A 21,143-nucleotide genomic window follows, 5' to 3' on the forward strand; every position below is an offset into this window, starting at 1 on the left:
TCTTCTTTTTTTTTTTTTTAAAGCGCCGGCCGGCCCCGCCTCCTCCTTCTCCTTGCCTTTGCCGGCTCTACCGGGCTCGGGAATGGCCCCTCCCCCCCCAATCTCTCCGGCCAAGTTGGGTGAGGAGGAGGCAGGAGCGCGCGCGCGCGCCCCTCCCCCTGTCCTGGGGGTGGGAGGAGGAGGAGGAGGCGGGAACGCGCTCCGGCGGTTCGCCCCCCCCTCCTCCTCCTCCTCCTCCTCGGCGCGGCTCCCCTTTATCCCCCCCCCCAGCCCCGTGAGGGGAGCGCGGCGAGAGCGAGTGACCGCTGCCCCCTCAGGTAAGCTGAGGCCGAAAGGCGCTTGCAACTTGACAACTTCCCTCGCGGGAGGGGGAGGGGGAGGGGGGTGTTGCCCCCTCAGTGCCCCGGGAGGGTCGGAGGAACCCCTTCCTCCTCTCAGGGCGGGGTTCAAGGTGAATCCTCCTCTTGCCCCCCCTTTTTCCAGCGCCCCCCCCCCTGAGGCTTAAGTGAAATTGGGTGGGAGCAAAAGCCACCTTGCGGGTTGAAAGAAGGGGGGGAGATGAGAGAGAGAGAGGAGGTGCCCCCCCCCAAGCGCTTCCTGAAGCTGGGGGGAGAGAGAGAGAGAGAGAGAGAGAGAGAGAGACCACCTTGAGGGCTATTCTGAGGGGAAATGGTGGGGGTGAAAGAGGAGACAGCCCCAATAGCCTCTTAAGGAGGGGTAGGGGTGAATAGGCCACCTTAAGGGCTGTTCTGAGGGGATATTGGGGGGGGGTGAGAGACAGAAGAGACCCCCCCCCAGCGCTCCCTGAGGCTGAGGGGGGGGAAGGGAGAGAGAGAGAGAGAGACCACCTTGAGGGCTACTCTGAGGGGGTGAAAGAAGAGACACCCCCAATAGCCCATTGAGGAGGGGTGGGGTGAAGAGGCCACCTTGCGGGCTGTCCTGAGGGGATATAGGGTGTGTGAGAGACAGAGGAGACCCCCCCCCCAAGCGCTCCTTGAGGCTGAAGGGGGAGAGAGAGAGAAAGACCACCTTCAGGGCTACTCTGAGGGGAAATTGTGTGTGTGTGTGTGTGTGAAAGAAGAGACGCCCCTTGAAGTGGGGTGTGTGTGTGAAGAGACCACCTTGAGGGCTGTTCTGAGGGGAGATGGGGTGTGTGAAAAATGAGACACCCCCCCAGGGCTCCCTGAGGCTAAGGAGTGGGAGGCCACCTTGAGAGCTATTCTGAGAGATGGGGTGTGTGTGTGTGTGTGTGTGTGTGTGTGTGTGTGTGAAAGACACGAGATGCGCCCCCTGAAGTGGGAGAAGGGGGGGCTAAAGAGGCCAACATGAAGGCTATTCTGAAAGGAGTTTGGGGGGTGAAAGAGGAGCCCCCCCTTCCAAACCGCAAGGGAGGGGGGGAAAGGCCACCTTTCGGGCTGTTCTGAAGGAAGATGGGGTGAGAGAGAGAGAGAGAGAGAGAGAGAGAGAGAGAGCAGATTCCCCCTCCCCAATTCGTCCCCTGAGGTTGATGGGGTGGGGAGAAGCCACCTTGAGGTCTGTTCTTGGAATATCCTGAAGGTTAGTGGTGAGGGGGGGAGATGAGAGAGAGGAGATGATCCCCCTGCAAATGGGGCAGGGGGCGTCCTCTACTCTCCTTTCGCCCCTGGACGCGCTGCCTTATTTGGGGCTGGGGGGCCAAAGGGGTGGGAGGGCTGAGGGCCGGCAGAGGCTGACTGGCAGGGGGTTAACCCCCTCCTGCTGCTCCCCTCCCCCTCCCTCCCCACCTCCAAAAGGGGAATTTTCCAGCTGGTAATTTCTGCTGCGTCAACACCCAGCTGGAGGGAGCGAAGAGGAGGGAGACAAGGGGGCATTTTCATAGCAGCGCCACTTCACCAAAGAGGACCATCCACCCCGGCTGGGCTGGACTGATAAAAGAGATATTTAATTTTTTTTTTTTTTAAAAAAACTTTTTAAAAACTAAGCATTTGTGCAAGTTGGACCAAGAGTTACTCAAGTGAGAGAAGGGGAGAGGATAGAGCGACACCAAACTGCTTGGGAGAAAAGAAAAGAAAAAGGGAATGAGGTAATAATGTTGATGAAACATGTATATTTTCTCACTTTCTGCTTTCTCTTTCTGCCTCTTTAAAAGCTATGCCTGTTCTGTTTGGGATTATTGCCTTTTCCCCTAAAACCTGACCCAGATTGCCTGGTCTTTGCTTCCATTTTAATTGCAGACGGTAAACATTGAAAGTCACCCCGGTACCTTGAAACTCAGCCTTAGAATTTAGTTACCTTTTAGTTCTGGAAGTTCAAAATGCTTGCAAAAACTTAAGAGACCGGTTTGAAAATATAGGCAGGTAAGTACCTTTTAATGGAAGGGCTGTCCTCAGAGAATGATTAGTAGAGGAAAGAAGAAGTTATAGGCTTCTTTTAAAAAAAAAATAGAAAAAGACAGTAACGGTGTGGAAGAGTTTTCAAAGTTAGCGTTTTCTTTTTGTATGTGTAAATAGCTAGGTTTGTTCCATAAATGTAAGTAGCCTTTTATAGGGAAATCCCTGATGACAAATAAAGCACACAATGAAGTGTTCTTGTGGTGGATTAACTGGAATAAATTGAGAAACTGAGTACTTAACCTAAGTGATATACTGTATATATTTAATTTAGGACAAGAAATGTATATGCAAGAACGGTTTCATCTTAATTGAGTTTTCTCCTTATCTTCAGTTTCTTGAATTTGTTTGACATAGAGTACTGAGAGGATTATCAGCTTTATTTCATGATATTATAAAAAGGATATTATAGCAAGTTGTGCTGCTGAAAGTTCCTGTACTGAGCTGAACTGGTTGAACTGGTTGTATATATCATGAAGCAGTACTTCCTTTTTACCTACCTACCTACCTACCTACCTACCTACCTACCTACCTACCTACCTACCTACCTACCTACCTATGCATCTATTGTATATATGTGTGGGGTATTGCTTTTATTATAAAAGGCTTTTTTCCAAAGAGCAAAACTTTTGATTTAAAAAATGAGACACAAATCTTCAATTCTCAGAAGAGTCTTTTTTCCATGTGTATTGAAAACTTTGGCTGTTTTGGGTTACTTTTAATAATTATAGTATATTTCACAAAAGTGCATAATACTGGACAGCTGATTCTGTTTTATTGACTGGCTGATTTGGAATGATTTTATAGCGGTTGAATAAGCTACTACTAGGCAAATTCATTCTTGAAATTTTGTGATACAGTATATATGTACGTCCCTCGACTTTATAGTTTCAATATATGTAGCTCAGGGTTGAACAGTGGAACATCAAGGACTCCTCATTTACAGTTTTAATTTATTTAATGAACAATTATCACTTAACTATATCACATGACAGATTGCATTCTGTAAAATACTTGTGTCTTGATTTAGAACTTGTGCTACATTTACGGTATCAGCTTCAGCACTAATTGTGGCTGTCATTTATTTTGATGAAATATTAATTTTGCTGTTGGTAAATTAGATCACTGATTGAAATTTTGTTCTAATAGAAAGGGTGTACTTCAGGTTGTGATATATCATATGTGCAACTCTTCTAAAACCTGATCCAAATTATGTGGTCTTTTCAAAAGTGTAGTATTTAGTAATTAAATATTTTAATATCTGATGTGGAATATACAGGTCAAATCTTAAAATATAAGGGAAAAAAGGAAATGGGGCATATTGTCCCCATGGCTTGTAATTTTAGGGTAGTTTTATGGTAGTAATTAGGTTTTTTCCAGGTGATATATCTAAAAGAGATGCTTTATAATACAATCTTGGCACACTTTTTGTGGGGAAGCTAGGATAGTACCTTACTAAAAAGAAGCTAGCATTGATATGAGACAGCTATACTCCATGAGGAAATTTCATTTTCCTACTTTATGTGAACCTGTTCAATAATACCTCACTTTCTTGTAATGTTCTTATTAATAAAAGATTGCATACATTTACATATAATTTATCTCATTCTAGCTTATTATGTAAAAGTAAGTTTAGCTATTATTTTGACTATTAATTTGTTAATAAAAAGATGAAAACACTTAGTTAAAATCTTTGAAAGCTTTTCTTTACCTATCCCTTTATCTCCTGTTAGCTATCTTTTATATTCATAATTCCCAGAATTACTAATTATTTCTATATAGAAGGCCATAACAGGTTTAGTAGACTATTTGATGTATTCTCAAATTTCTGTTGGCTAAAGTAGTTATTCTCACAAAATCTGTAAGTTCAACTGTTTAAGTTTTTTTTCAAATAGTAATAGTGCAAATTAAACATTTAAAGCTAAACTTTCAATGTTGCAGTAGTACTAAAAGCTAACATTCTCAAGAATATATATCCTGTCAGATTAATTATTCCACATTTGTTTTAAAAACAGAATGTTAGTTCATTGTTTTGTAAGTATTCTATATAGAAAATAGTATATATTGAAAATAGTATTGTATTCAGAAATCTAGTCCCCATAATCGGTTTCATGTGAACTTAGTCTTTGTATCTGCTAACCATATTCCATGTCTTATATTGTAGAAAACAGGACAATGGGGGCATATAATATATAGTTAAGCTATAGACTGCATAAAAATATATGGACTATAATAAAACCAGGACAGTGCATGAATCCAGCCAGCAAGTGTTTATAGAAGTGTGATGCTTGGTTCAGAGCTTTATGGTTTTTATCACATTTGTTAGTGATAGTTGATCAAATGAATTGTATTCAATTTTGCAGACGGCAAAGCCAGAATGGACAAGTATTATCTTAATTAAAGAAAATAAAATGTAAATAATTTTGTTAGAATGAAAACTGTGAAGACAAAATAACATAAAACACGACATAAAATAAATTAGAAATAATGAGAAATTTAGCATTACAATAGTTAAAAAGGGATATGGGACATAGAATATGTATCTTGAAAGCTATTTACTTGAAAAAACGAGATTGTTGTTTATCACAAATGAAAACTAAACATGAATAGACAATCTGCAACTACAAAAAAGAAAAACTCTGGTGCAATATATGTTACAATAAAGCAACCACAGTACAATGAATTGGAAGTAATCATTCTATTTTATTCTGGCTTATCTGAAATACTAGATCAAGATCTGGGGTATTGCATTTTAATAAGAGGGTAGAAAAATGAATTTAGAGGAAGGTAGTCAAAATAGTCAGAAGTATACAAAGGAAGATACATGGGTAGTCCTGGATTTACAACAGTTTATTTAATGACTGTTTGAAGTTACAACAGCACTGAAAAAAGTAACTTATGACCATTTTTCACACAACTATTGCAGCATCCCCATGGTCATGTGATCAATATTCAGACGCTTGGCAACTGACTCATAGTTATGATGGTTGCAGTATCCCAGGGTAATGTAATCTTCTGACAAGCAATGTCTCTAGGAAAGTCAGATTCACTTAACAACTGTGTTACTAACTTATCAACTGCAATGATTCACTTAACAACTTGTGGCAAGAAAGATCATAAAATGGGACAAAATTTACCTAATTAATGTCTTACTTAACAACATAAATTTTGGGCTCAATTGTGGTTGTAAGTTGATTACTAACTATATAATGTTATGGAAGGTTAAGAACTGGGTATTTTTATGCCTCCTTAACATGGCTATCCTCCAGATGTGTGAATTTCCATTTCCAGAATTCTCCAGCCAGCATGAACTTCTAGGAGGTGCCCACATATAGAATCCCAAGATTTTAAGGCCTATCAAGCCCTTATTCAAATTCATTTGAATAAATTGAAATAGGATTTTAACCTAGGAAGCCACGGATAGATGGAAGAATCTTGGAAGAATCTTACGTATTCTATGGTGCAGCATTGGTAAAAGTCATACCTTATACTAACCAGTGGTAGGTTCCAGATCCTGTCGCAACCGGTACGCTGCGGCGAGGCCGGGCATCCACCGTGTGCACTGCGCACGCATGCGCACCACTGCCCTGCAATGCTCCAGCTGCTCAAATGGCCCGGTTGGGTCAAATACAAGTAAGGAACGCGGGCCAGCGGGTTGGCCCTCCTAAGTACCGTACCTGGTACTCCCAGCAGGCACCGGTATGCTCTTACTTGGGTGTACCCGCCGTAACCCACCACTGATACTAACCCTTATTTTATAAATTCACTGTGATTTAGCATTATAAGTGATGCAGGATGCAGGTTTCTTCAACATCAGCAATTTAAAAGTGTCTTGTTCATTGAGAAGTGTTAATTCCAGCCATTATTTCAGATTCTACTTAAATAATATATAGTAAAATTGAACTTAAAAGGTTACAGTTGTTTTCTTTGCTATTGTTTGTTTGTTTTCTCTCCCCTCCCTCCATATGCTTACAACATAAATAAGATTTTTCCAACATAAATGGGATTTTTTGCTTTCTTCTATCTTTGGTAGGAAAATAAAGGGCTCATTTAGATGTTTTGCATGTTTTAAGAAAAATAAGTATTGTAGCTTAGTATAATTTATAATAATCCATCAAGACTATGCAGGCCTAATAAATTCTGGTATAATTCTCATGAATAGAGTAAGAGGTCTTGAGAGGAATCTCACATCTCACATTTTTTTAAATAATGTTTAACTTGTGAGAAAGAATTTTAAGAAGTAATACACTGAAATGTAGCTGTATTTAATATTTTAACTAAGATGCACTACAATCCTATATTGAACCTAGGAATATTTTTATTGGATTTTGAGAGGAACTGCTTTTATTAATGTCTAATTGTTCCTATGTTATTTTGGCTAAGATTCTAATTTCAGTAGCAAGCATAGCATTCATACTGGAGTATTAGGCCAGCCTTGATTCACAGCTGTGTTCACTTCCATATATACAAAGAACTGTCCAGAAGGAACCTTTTAGCTGATATATTACATCAAAAGCATGATAGCATTTCCTTGCTGCCACAGATTAATATTGCTGTAGTCATTATGGTACCTGCTCATCAGTAAAATTGTGTTTACATTGACTTAAAACTGGTGGAGGCTTGAGGTCATTTTTATTGTGCTTCACATAGCTGATCTCCCGATCAAAAGACATCAAATGATGTTTGGATTTTCAGTGGCAACATGTCAGCCTGACTGTTAATAGCATGTTTTTGAAGAGTAATATATTTGGGCTGCCTTAGAGGATGAGTATTGGATGATCTTTCTATAACACACTTAATTCAGTCCACTACTAATCTTGTCAAATCTCATTACTGGTAGTTTTGGTAATACACAATCATACTATATGAGCTTGAACATGTTTGGAGCTAATGTTTGCGCCTCCTCTCTTCCTTTCAGTTCCTCTGGTTGCTGTTTAAAGAGTATATGTCTTTTCCTGGCATAGGATACCCATGCCAGAACCAAAGCACATCTCTGTTTGGATCGGAATACTATACTGCATATTCTGCTCCCATTAAGTTTTCATTAACTCACTGATAGTGAAATTTTCATTTACTAGAGTTATTGAGTCTGTCATCTGCACGTCCATAACTGTCTGGTTTGGCTCTGCAACCAAACAAGACAGACACAGACTTCAACGGATAATTAGAACTGCAGAAAAAAACATTTGCTACAAACCTGCCTTCCATTGAGGACCTGTGTACTGCTCTAGTCAAAAAGAGGGCTGTGAAAATATCTACAGACCCCTCACATCTTGGACATAAATTGTTTCAACTTCTGCCTTCAAATGACATTATAGAGCAGTGATGGCTAATCTTTTTCTAAAAGTGTGACAAAACTGTGTGTGTGCGCGTGCTATTGCATGTGTGGTGTGCCCACCAACCTGCGCATGTGTGAGAGCAACCCCCTACCGCCCATGTGCAAGTAACCCCTGGCGGGGGGGGATTTTCGCCATCCTCAGGCTCCGGAGGCTTTCCTGAGGGCCTCTGGAGGGCCGTTGGGCCATTTTCGCCCTCCTTAGGAAAGCCTACGGAGCCTGGGGAGGGCAAAAAACAGGCCCAATAGACCAACCGGAAGTTTGCTCCTGAACTTTCAGTTGGTCCTCTATTCTATTAAAACTTGCCTTTTCTCCAGGCCAGTTTATGAAGTGATTATATAGATGTAGTGGAAACAAGAATAATTTACAGATGTAAAAAGGTATGGAGAGGAATTGGGTAAGATAACAATATAAATCAACCCCCTTAGTTATATTTTATTATCTCATGACTTTAATTACTTTGGCATATTTCTTACTACTAGTCTCTGCTTTATATAATTTTTCTCTATTCCAAATGGAAATAGTTGACAGGTTTATATGTATATATGTTTATGAATCAACTGTCTAAATTCTGACCCAAATGAAGAAAACTTGATAGATACTTTCAGACAAGACGAATGTATTAAATGCAAGAAAGACAGGCTTGGACCAAAACACTTTTGGAAGGATAAACAAGATCTGAGGGTAAATCTTGAAGTAAAAACTTAAAGTCATGTGGAAAAAAAAAAGAATGATAGAAGATTCAAGATAGACAAAAAAATATCCTTTGCACAGCATATATTCTGCATATAGAATTACTTTCCCTGAGATGTAGCAATGGCTACCAAGCTAGACAACTTTAAAAGGGGATTAAACAAATTAATGGAGGATAATACGATTAATGATGCTTGTATGCTTCTTTCAGGTCTGAGGTAGCATGCCTCTGACTGCCAGTCATTGGGGAACAATAGCAGAGAAAGACTGTTGCTTTCATGGCCTGTTTACAGTACGTATTCCCACAGGAACTATAGGCACAGGATGCTACAGTAGGCAGCTTTTTAGCCTGATCCAGCAGAGTTGCCTTTAATACTACATTAAGAAAATAATGTTCATCTAAATTGAGCCATGTGTTTACAAGGAAGCTATCACAAAATTAAGAGTAATAAAGGTACTCTATCATGATTATTGTATGAATGTTGTTTGGGGGAGAAGATGCATTCATTGTTCTCTTTGTACGAACATGGATCTGAACATATGTTGTCAAAGCAATCTCTAAATCTAAATGCTAATCAGACCTGCATTTCATGGAATTCCAAAAAGCGAAAACTTTTAAGCCTGAGTTTGCGTCTTCACTTAGCTCTCACATAAAAGTCCAAAGTCATATAATCTTAGATTTTAAAAAAGCTGTCCCAAAGCATTTCCAACGTAGGTAAAAGGACTAGATTATCGTGGTAGTCATAAGGGATGAATTCAAAGTATAAAATACTCTAAGTCAGTCTGTTACAGATATTGTTTCAACACTTGAAAATTCTTAGGCTGAGGTCCCCAGCCAGTCCCAATGGCACTGGTCAAGGCTGATTTCAGATTCTATCTGATGGTCTAGTCTCAAGATGTTGCTCAAAGCAGCCTGTCACTTTTCCCCTTCTGTTTGACTGTCACTGTTGACTTGAAGACCATATTACTATGTCAGGAATGAATATCTAGATTTACAAGTCAGAATGGAAAAAGCCAGTTCAGCTTGAAGAGATTGGGTTTTAGTTAGCTAAACACTTTATTGTGTTTAGCATGGAAACTAGCCTGGTTATACTTATATATTTGACCTAAATTTGAAATGAGTAATAATACTATGTGTGTTTCTGTCCAGGATTCCTGCATGGCTACCTTTCTCTCCTCTAAGATATTTGGATTATTGTACACTGCTGTACATGAGGTTGCCTTTTAAAAGACCATTCAGAAACTGCAGGTAGTTTCCCAACTTGCAACCACAATTGAGCCCAAAATTTCTTTTGCTAAGTCAAACATTTGTTAAGTGAGTTTTGCCCCATTTCTTGCCACAGTTGTTAAGTGAATCTGGCTTCCCTGTTGACTTTTCTTGTCAAAAGGTCACAAAAGGTGATCACATGACCCAGGACACTGCAACCATCAGAAATATGAGTCAGTTGCCAAGCTTCTGGCTTTCGATCACATGACTACAGGGATGCTGCAGTGGTCATAAGTGTGAAAACGGTCATAAATCACTATTTTCAATGCTGTTGTCACTTTGAACGGTCACTTAATGAACTGTTGTAAGTCGTGGAGTACCTTTACAGCTGATTCGGCATGGGGCAGCCTAGTTAGTTATGGACACACTAAGGTTATTTAATACCTTTTCTGGAGGACCTGCATTGATTGTTGGTTAACTTTCACATGCAATTGAAGGTGTTGGCTGTGGCCTTAAAGCCATATATGGCTTAGGGGCTTGGTATCTTTCAGACAGCCTGTTGTGAGTGGAATCTGTCTACAACATTTGGTAAGAACTGGAAAGGAAGGAATGTTAAGAGTCCCTTTGCTGAGATTAAGCCCACTTCAAGGGCCTGGACCTAGACTTTCTTATTACTTTGGAAAACTTTCTTATCCATTGGAACTAGAGATTTTCCCTCCCCTTGAAGATCTGGCTTTTCTGGCATATAATTCTTTATTGGCCAAGTGTGATTGGATAGAGACACAAGGAATTTGTCTTTGGTGCAGATGCTCTCAGTGTACATAAAAAACAACATACATTCATCAAGAATCATAAAGTACAACACTTAATGATAGTCATAGGGTACAAATAAACAATCAGGAAACAATAACAGTATAAATCATAATTATATGGATGTAATACCAAATTATGCATTTTCTTTTTTGTTGTAACAGAATATTTAAATGTTTCCCGATTCTTGCTTCTTGTTACAGGTAGTCCTTGACTTACAACAGTTCATTTAGTGACTGTTCAAGGTTACAATGGCACTGAAAAAGTGACTCATGACAATTACAACTATTGTAGCGTCTCCGAAAGGCCACCTGATCAAAATTCAGGTGCTTGGCAACTGACTCATGTTTATAATGGCTGCATTGCAAATGGAGAAGTCAGATTCGCTTAACAACCGTGTTACTAACTTAACAACTGTGGCAAGAAAGATCATAGAACAGGGCAAAACTCACTTTAAAAATGTCTCAGAAATTTTGGGCACAACTGTGTTGTATTTCGAGGACTACCTGTATATGTATTGTTTTAATATATAATGTAAGACTCCTGATTGGAGACTTTTCTCTCATGGCTTTGCATTTCTATCTAAGATTTTCCCTCCTCTTTTTTATATTTTTATGCATGATACACTGTGTGTTTGAGTAGTATAAGCAATGGCAACATGCTCCTTGCTTGAGTGTCACAAACAGAGGGACATTTTTATTTCCCATATTCTCATATTCCAAGTCATCTAAACGTTATGTATGTTTATATAATCAATATTGCACAAATACCATTGTATTGAGGTAATAAATGCATTAAGAGTTGTAACAATAAAAGGGGAAAAGACATAGCTTACTTTATGCTGGTTACCATAAGGATTGTTCACCTGAAGGTGTAAATAAACTGAGGTTGAAGTGAATTAATGTATAGCTCTCTCAGTACATAGTTTGCTGGTGTAATTGCTTTCTTGACAGCTACTGCTATCTCTCTGAAAAAACAGAATCTGCATTTGTAGACAATTTCAGCAATAGCTTGATATAATCTTTGCATACTATAAGTTCTTTTTAGAATTTAAAACTGCTCATTCTTTTCTTAATTATATTTGAAAGATAGTACAAAATGCTACGGTAATTATTTCAATACCCTATAACTCAGCTTTTCTCAGCAGTAGCCCCGACCCTTTGGAACGAGCTCCCCGTGGAGATTCGCACCCTCTCCACCGTCCAGGCCTTCCGCATAGCCTTGAAGAACTGGCTCGCCCGTCAGGCCTGGGGATAGGATAGTTGCCCCTCCCGAATGATGAATGTATGTTGTTTGCTATTTTATTACATGTTGTCCTACTGTCTGTATTCCCCCCCTTCCCAGTTTTTGTGTGAGCCGCCCTGAGTCCCCTCAGGGAAAAGGGCGGCCTACAAATTCTAATAAAATTCTAAAAATTCTAAATTAAACAACAATAATAGTTGATGAAATCATCTGTCAGAGTTGAATCAAACCCATTGTAAATACGCCTTTGAAATGGTTTTACTAATGTAGAATGCTAATCATTACAGGAATTTTAGCAGATATACTGGTTTTTAGCCTTTCCCTCCCACTAACGACCCCCATGATGTTTGGCATTGATGTTTCTGTCTGCATTGAGAGAAAAACGTCCATTGGTGTCAACGGTGTTAACCTCTCTCTTTCTTCCTCACAGAGTGTGCAGACGTGGGAGTGCAAATACTTTTAAATGAATCATCAGAAGGAAGACATGGAGATTGCCTCCCATTATCATCATCTGCTTCAGGAACTCAACGAACAAAGGCAGCATGGTATCCTCTGCGATGTTTGTATTATAGTGGAAGGAAAGATTTTCAAGGCTCATAAAAATATTTTGCTTGGGAGTAGTCGTTACTTCAAGACATTGTATTGCCAGGTGCAGAAGACCTCTGACCAAGCCACAGTCACTCATTTGGATATTGTAACAGCACAGGGCTTTAAAGCAATCATTGACTTCATGTACTCGGCACACCTTGCATTGACCAGCAGGAATGTTATTGAGGTGATGTCAGCTGCCAGCTATCTTCAAATGACTGAGATTGTGCAAGCTTGCCACAATTTCATAAAGGCTGCTCTTGACATAAGCATAAAGTCTGATGCATCGGATGACCTTATTGATTATGAGTTTGGGGCTTCCTCTAGCAACAGTACGGATGCTCTGATTTCTGCTGTCGTAGCTGGGAGGAGCATCTCTCCCTGGCTGGCTCGAAGGACAAGTCCGGCAAACTCTTCTGGAGATTCAGCTATTGCTAGCTGTCACGAAGGAGGAAGCACCTGTGGCAAAGAGGATCAGGAGCCAAAATCGGATAGTCACGAGGACATTTCATCCCAGTCTCTTTGGTCTACGGATTTGGCCTATGGGACTTTGCGTGTCAAAGAAGAACAGATCTCTCCTGCTCATTATGGAGTGAATGAATTACACTCTGCCAAAGACAGTGCAATGCAAAATGCTTTCTCAGAACAAGGAGCTACAGATGGGTGGCAGCCTACAAGGCGTAGAAAGAATAGAAAAAATAAGGACACTGTGCGGCATATCACACAACAACTTGGAGAGGACAGCAGGACAACTTCACCAGTGCCACCCTTTCTGACTGCCCCTGTATGGCCATACAGTAATCAAGAAGCAAGTAAGAACATCTAATTCAATTTCTATGCTAGAAATTGATTTCTATGCTAGAAATCATGAGCATTCTATAATGCACATGAATAACTGTTTAGAATACATTACATTTTATAAAAAAATAGAAAATTTTAAAAATTATAATTTTTATTAAAAGATTTTACATCTTTAACAAATCCATTCAAAGAAAAAGATAAACCTGAAAGAAAAAAAGAGATAGATAAAAGAAAATAAAAGAACAGAAAACATGAAAAAGAAATATAAAGAAGTGACTTATGATCTTCCTCTCACAGTTATACATAGATTCTAATCAAACCACCCTCTTTAAGATATTATTATTCCCCTTTTTTCTATGATTTTTCTAATGTCATAAAATCATTTTTTACACACAAAAAACCAAAAGGGGCCTCTAGTCATTGATGAATATCGATAATGTTCTTTCTCCAGTCAGGTTTTGTCAATTTTGTCATCAGGTTCCCTCAGTTTCACCAACCCATTTCCTCCATGTTGGGTAGTTCTGGATCTTTCCATCTTTATGAATAAAATAATCTTGCCACAGTAATCCTATATTGACATACTCTTCCATGATTTTTTTAAAAAAACTATATCCATCAGTCCTGAAAGGAAATGTTCTGACTTCATTTGAATGTTTATATTTATTCCATATTCTCAATATGGCATATCTAATAAAGTGATTTTTGCAATCCACTTTTTTATTGTACCATAAACATTCATGCCATCCAAAATTCAGTTCATAATCTAACTTTAAAAATCTTTTGTTTCTCAGCAACGCTCATTCCTTCTTCCAAACCAAACAACAAAGGCAATATAAAATTTCAAATTCGGTAGACCAGTTCTCCTCTTTCTTTTATTTTATTTATTTATCTGTGTCCCAGTTTTATTATTTTAACAAATAAGTCAAGGTGCTAAACATACCCAACACACTTTCCTACTACTACTTTCCTTTTGGGTTGGGCAGAAAGTGATTGGCCCAAAGTCACACAGTTGGCTCTCATGGCTAAGGTGGGACCTACGCTCGCAGTCCTGCTTTCTCATGCTTTCTAGCCTGGTGTCTTAACCACTAGGCCAAATTGGCTTTTAGAATATTTTATATTTAACTCATTTTTCTCACATTTAGATACATCTTTTTTCCATTGCTTGAAAATACATCAATCGTCAAAACAGACACCATCTGAAACAAAATCATTGTTCTAGGAAAAACATTCATTTTTAATCACAGAAATTCTCAACAGTGTCAATTTTAATTTCTACCATCTTAACATGTTTCATGTATTAACACAATTATGCCATTGCTTTCTTGACTGTTGCCCCTGCTTTTTGGAACATTCTCTTCCAGGAAGTGAGATGGGCCCCCAGAAATGCTTAAAGACCTGGCTCTGCCCTCTAGCTTGGCGCTCACAGGGGCCATTGGACTGTTTAGCACCCTGAAAGCCCACCCACCTTTTCATTAAATTTTAATGTTGAATTTTTTTGCTTCTGTTTTAATATTTTACTTGTATATCACTGTTCTGACCCAGCCTTAGCAGAAGCAAGAAAGAGACTCCTTGTCACGAAAAACCTCTCTTTATTTACCTCTTGTGAATTAATTGCATTCACCCACTAAAAAGTCCAGGCAATAGTCCTTCAAGGAGTTAACTACAGTAACAGACCTTATCAGTTCAAATTAAGTTCTGGCAGGCAGTCTGTGGCATGACACACAATGAGCAAAATCTTCAGAAATATGAATTGTTGTCTCCTACGACAACTACTCCCCTTTCCTTCTATTTCCTCCTTTGCTCACCTCTTCTAACTGCTCTGCGCATACATGCATCTGGAACACGCCCCAGCTGTTCTTCCTCCTCACTCATATCAACCTCCAAAGGCAGCTGCCTCTCCGGTGGGAAATGTTGGACGGCCCTGGCTCTATCTCTGTGTCTGACTCAGAGCAAGACTCCAGAACTGGCCCATGTTCCTCCCCAACCTCCTCATCATCCGACTCTGCCACCAATTCCACTGGCAGCTGTCAGGCCACAACAACCACCCAGAAACACTCTGTAAGGGTGATGGGCAGTTTCTAAATTTAATAAATATCATACAATTCATATTTATTATATTTATCTATTAGAAAAATTACTATCACTACTAATGTATCTCATTAATCTTAAAATCTGCTAGCATACCAAAATCCTTTTAATTTTCCATTGATATTTTTACTCCTTCATAACAGAAGACAAGCTCAGGACCCAAAAAGATCTTGAGAGACTTAACAATGGGCCCTATCCAACAAAATGAAATTTATTGTGGAGAAAAGGAAAGTTTTACACCTGGGCAGGAAAGTACAGATTAGGCGAAACCTGGCTCAAAAACAGTATGTGAGAGGGACCTTGGAGTCCTAGTGGATGATCTCTTAAACATGAGCCAGCCGTGTGCGTCAGGAGTCAAAAAAATGAATACAATCCTTGTAAACAGAGGCAAAGAATCAAAATCAGGTGAAGTATTAGTACCACTTTATAAAGCCTTAGTAAGGCCACACCTGGAATAGTGCATCCAATTTTGGTCACACTTGTTCTTGTCACTTCCATTTGCATTTAGGAGGAACTTTTAGAATTGAAACAAACTCACAAAGGAACATAATTTCAATTTTGCATTCTTCTATCACTCACCATCAAATTGTACATTGTCTGCCATGGAACCCTTGCATGCGTTGTAGGTGTGGAGCAACTTGGAAGCCATGGAAGATTATATGTACAAAAGCAAGGATTTCTTCCAGCCAATGAAAATACAGTAATTTACTTAAGGAACTTTTATATACATATATTATCATGCTTCAGGCAAGACACTGATGATTGCAAAATGCAAGTATGTAAGAGTCTATGGATGGATAAGATGTTCTGGTTCGTGTACATATATTCTTCTGATTTGTATGTTATTTATCCCTGGAATCCATATCCATATGACTAATTGCAATTATTAAGAAAAAATAGAGCTCAAATTGAGAAATTATTGAAAACAGCACAATTCATTTCTGAAATATGAGGGAGACCCTTTCCCAGATTCCTTCCTGGGATCTGGATTCCATGGGGATGGATATGGACATACCTTGGCCCATGTTATTAAGTTTCAGTATTGGGAAAGAAGAATGTATTTATAGCCAATCACTTGCTTATTTTATTTATGTGTGCAATTTATATATGCCTGAGTTCTCAAGGCAGTTTACAGACATTACAGATATTTGGAAGTGACCCCATTTCTTTCTCATCATAAGGCAGGGGGAAGGGGTGTGACTTGGATTCAGTCTTAACATGTTAAATGGGAAATCCTGTTTTATATTCAAACTCCCAGCCAAGGTTTTTCAATTCAAACTCTAAAACAGCAGTAATATTAAGATACTTTGAACATAGGAAATCACATAGTATATATACTGAGGAGCACCTTTGAAAATATTGTATTGTTTCTTGAAAACTACTTTTTCACATTTTTAATATACATTACTCATATCAGTTTCTACAACTTTGATGTATTTGAGAAATGCGTAGGTTAAATGTTATACTCATATAACATCAAGAATAGGTTTGAAATGCATATGTTACCAATATCGGGATTATTTTTGGCATTTCAGACCACTTACTGTAAGTCATTCTTCCAATTTGAAGTCCGAACAGATGAAGGCAGGCTTTTTGGTAGCCGTCCAAAGGTGCATGCTGGCAGTAATGAACAACTTGGGTTTTAAATGATGAATGAGCCAGCACTTCTGACATAATGAAAACAATATCCTGGACATTCACCATCTTGTAGTAAAGCTTTAAGTATATGATTTCATTTTAATAGCCCCATTTGTTCCACATTTATTATCTAATTATGATGGAAATATCAGCCTTTCATTACAAACCATTTCCTAGTGGAGGCTCCTTCAGATTGTTTTGGATAGGGTCTGTGCATACTATCAGGGGAGAAATTCCAGATTTATAGCTGGCGAAGGGGTTAATTTTTTCCTGCCATCATAATAAAGAGAAATTGTATGTCTGTCTCTTTCTACACAACTTCACTTTTCATTAAAAAGAGGATTTAAAAAAAAAAGATTATTTGAAGACTCAAATACAATAGTGTTTTAATGTTGCTTCATTTAGCCTAAGATGTGGGCAAAGGTAATGCCAGGAATGCTTTTTATCATATCAAATGCTGCCCTCAAAAAAAAGAAGAAGAAGAAAAAGGCAGATCTGCAACACTCTGGTTTTATTGGTATCCAAGTTAGATTAGTGCACTATGTGTGGCCAATGTTAAAAAAAGTATTTGGAAATGTAATTATTACTGCCCTGGAATATTATCCAGACTACATACCCATGGATCATATAATTCAGTTTTTATGTTATCTTTACAGTTCCCTGTAGACTTTGTGGTGCTCTCTGAGTTTGGCTGTTTGCTTGGTTTCTTTACCCAAATCGATAACATTATTAGTGCTGATCACTGATGGCAGACGCACTTGTTGGGGGTGCTCCTAGATGATTACTTCTTTGTACTATCAATGAAAACTTTGCATATTTATTTTATTTTCTTCTCTTTAATACATTTAATATATTTTCTGTGATTAGGAAAAAATGGAGAGGTACTGGGAAGCAGCAGTATAACCAATCAAAGACAATTTGATTCCTTCCTCCCCTGCTCTTTTGGCAGGTTCTATGAATAAGGCAGAACAGAACTATTGCAGAATAAAATCTGATCTAGTCCCAAATATTGTTTGGGTTTTACAGTCCTGTTTAGTTGAAATCAAGGTATTGTAAGGATCATCTTTGGAGGCCCTTCTTTAGTCCCTAGTTGTATGTAGTGGACAGTAATTCTCAAGCAGGATCTTGATGAGGAAACTTCTGTCTGAGAATGTCATTTTTTATTTCCATCTCCTGTGAATAAAATTTAGAGAGTAAGAAATCTATGCTATATTAGAGGGCATTTGGGACAAAAAAAGCTGATTCTTTCTGGCCAAATTTCATTTCTATTTTATTATTGCTAGTGCAATTGTATTTTATTAAATCACACTGTGTATCTTTTGTGAATAGGAAGCAGTAATAAGATATTTGTAACATTTTCTTTCCTGATGGTTTTTTTTTGGGGGGGGGATTTATATAGCACAATGTCAGTTCTTCATCAGTTTCTGGAGTATATTGTGAAATTTTGTGCATACACTTTTTCTGTGCTGTATATTCTGTTATAGGTATGCAACCTGTTGTATTAGGTTTAAGAACCAAGTGTTCAGTAGGTTCTGTATAATAAAAGCAATGGTCATCATATTACAGGAAGATGAACTTTCTTGAATTAAATAGTGTATGTCAGGTTACAACAGTAAAAATAATGCACATTAGACTAAAATATTCTAACTAGAAGAATTATCAACTATCTTTTCAATAATCTTGGAATAGTAACTACTGTGTTCAAATTCTGATTCTCAATTAACTTCTTTCATTGCTGGCCAGTGATGAATAATAGCAGTGTGTCTTAAGGACATGTAAACAACAGAGAGTTAGCTTTTAGCATGCCATGCTGTCACAGGTTTAAGTCAGGTCTTTATCATGAACAAAAATACATAAACTTAAAATAACCAAATAAGCCAAAATGTCAAACATTTCATGTAATTTTGAGCTGTTTAGGTTTTTGTCATAAATATAGATACATTCAAAAGCCAGGTTGTTATATTTTGGGGAGCAATCAGTTGTTCACAGAAGGGTGAATACATTTTCAGATACCCCAGAGAAACACATGAAGGAAAACAAAACAAAATAAGAAAGGGAGAGAAAACTGAACCTGACGGAGTACAGGAAGTATGCATTACATCTAATAACTGAACTGTCTTGTACAGAAACCTGCTGCAGTCATTTCCTCAGTGCCTCCTAACATTCTGATTAACCAACTGACCCAGAATAGGAAAAAAGAGAAAGCAGTTCTCAGTGAATGCTTGTCTGTTTCTTTTTCCTTTGCTGTTAGGATTCAGTTACAAATGTTCTTTAAAAGTGTGTCTCTTGATTTCTAATTGGACATTAACACCAAGGTGTCTATAGATTTTAAGGTGATAAATTACTTCAAATGTATTTAAAACCATTTTAAACTCACCAGTACATCAACAAAAAAAGGGAATGTGATCAGTAGAAAAAGAAATCAAGGGATCAAAACCTTGGGGAACATTATTTTACTTTATTTATTAAAATTGTACACTATCCTTTCACTAGGTGATCTATATCTAAAAATATGAAGAAATAAAACTTCTATTCCTTAAAAATCAGTGTCTTTCCAAAAAGCAATGTATCTCTTCACCATAAAAATATTAGAACATAACCAGAAAGGGCCAGGCAAGTCACCCTTGTACTTAAGTGGAAAAGTCTGTTTAAGAAGAAGTTTCTTCATACCAAGAACAAAGGGAAGAAACACATATTGTATAAGATCATGGCAACCACAGAGAAAGCCAGTCTTCTGCCTCACATCCTTCTCACCATTCGATGGGGTAGGATCTTAAACATGTCCTCTCTAAAGGAGCAGAAATATTTTGAATAAAGTAGTGCATAATAATGGCAGCGTAGCGTAATCTTTAATGTAAAAGATAGGAATGCTGACATCTTCTCACCCAGAAACCCTGGAATCTTCCTACCCTGGACCTGCCTTTCTGCTTTTGAGGATAATGCCTTGGCTATTCCTGCTACAACCACTTGACTTCTTTGATCTGAGAAAGAAAAAGGAGGATTTTTAAATGTGGCAGATGAGGAAACATTTCATATTTATCTTATAAGCAAGGATCCCATATCTGTTAGGGATTCTGTGACAATGCAGTTGAAGCAACTCGCAGAGGTCCTGATTTAATGTAATCACAAAACAGGGTATGGAGTATATCTAGATTCCACAAACTTGTAACTCAACCCCTTTTTCAAAACTGGCATTGAACCTGATTAATGAGACCATGGACAATTCTTGCCTGTTAATTGTGTGCTTCTATCGGGTGCTTTGTTATAAGAATAATTAAGACAGTGATTTTTTTAAAAATGGGGATAACTATCCCCAAGGAGTAATTTGGGCTTATTTTTGGGGTATAGAACAATTTGTAATTTCTTGTTTGTCAGTCAAGGCTTCAATTTGGCCCTACTGTTGCTGAGATACTTGTTAAAACAACAGATTCTGGGGTTTTTTTGGGTGGGGGTAATGAATGTATGAAACAGAGATGATTGGGTCAAACTGTCATGTCAGATCATTACAAACAGTTTAAAAAGCACTGCCTTATGAGATTGGCTAATCCTACCAGGGATAAACAAAACTAAATTTTATTTAAAAGGTGAAAATATGAAGTTTCTTTTTAATTGTAGATTTTAAAATGGGAACATATTCTGTTGAAGAGAGAAATAAAGGATTGCTTCCAAATGAATTAAAAAGGAAAAATATAAGATGCAGTGCTTAGTAAAAAAAAATTGCTTCTGATCACCTACAGAATCATCAGAAACAAACTGGAGGATGAGGAAAGACAAAAAGAACTAAAGGAAAATACGTCTCATGCAGTCCTTGAAAAAGGACAGAAGCTTTTAGAGATCAGTACAACACATTCTGCTAGCTAGTCCTCTCTGAAATGTATAACGAAAGTTATTTAACATTGCATCTGTATCCGGAAAGAAGGGTAAGGCCGTGAGAAAGATTGTATGTTTTACCTTCTCAAATGTATATACTGTTGGGAAACATGGCCACAGCTATTTGCTAATGTAGAAAATATGCTTAGCGTTCAAGAGGTCCTAGATTCCTTTTTTTGGCATGCCATGTTAAATCTGGGAAAAATCTTCTGAAATCTTATAGATAGCTTCTGATTGTTTACACAGATAGTTGAAGTAGATATATCAACAGTCTGACCACTTTGTATGAAGCTTTATTTAACCTGGAACAGAATCTATATTTGTTTGAAATCTAGGAAATCTTAAATAGACCCAAATCTCTCTGAATTAAATATTTAGCATTCCATTTTGCAAACTGTCAATCACTACATTCAAGTCTATTCCTTAGCACTGGAAATAAATCTTAATAATAATACCATACATTTATTGCTCATTAATCGTGTTTCTCACTTGACAGTCCTT

At 38.2% G+C, this 21,143-nt stretch overlaps 1 protein-coding gene across 1 annotated transcript in view; it reads left to right on the forward strand.

Moving 5' to 3' along the window:
• The first annotated feature begins 201 nt into the window (after nt 1–201).
• The window catches only part of ZBTB46 (zinc finger and BTB domain containing 46), a 46,210-nt gene continuing 25,268 nt past the window's right edge, over nt 202–21,143 (forward strand). The window contains exons 1-2 of the mRNA XM_032217811.1: nt 202–2,062; nt 12,088–13,057. Coding sequence (XP_032073702.1) covers nt 12,121–13,057 — 937 coding nt within the window. The 5' untranslated portion in view covers nt 202–2,062; nt 12,088–12,120. The remainder of the gene's footprint in view (nt 2,063–12,087; nt 13,058–21,143) is intronic.

The sequence above is a fragment of the Thamnophis elegans genome, chromosome 5 (assembly GCF_009769535.1).
Source record: "Thamnophis elegans isolate rThaEle1 chromosome 5, rThaEle1.pri, whole genome shotgun sequence".
In the NCBI taxonomy this organism is placed as follows: domain Eukaryota; kingdom Metazoa; phylum Chordata; class Lepidosauria; order Squamata; family Colubridae; genus Thamnophis; species Thamnophis elegans.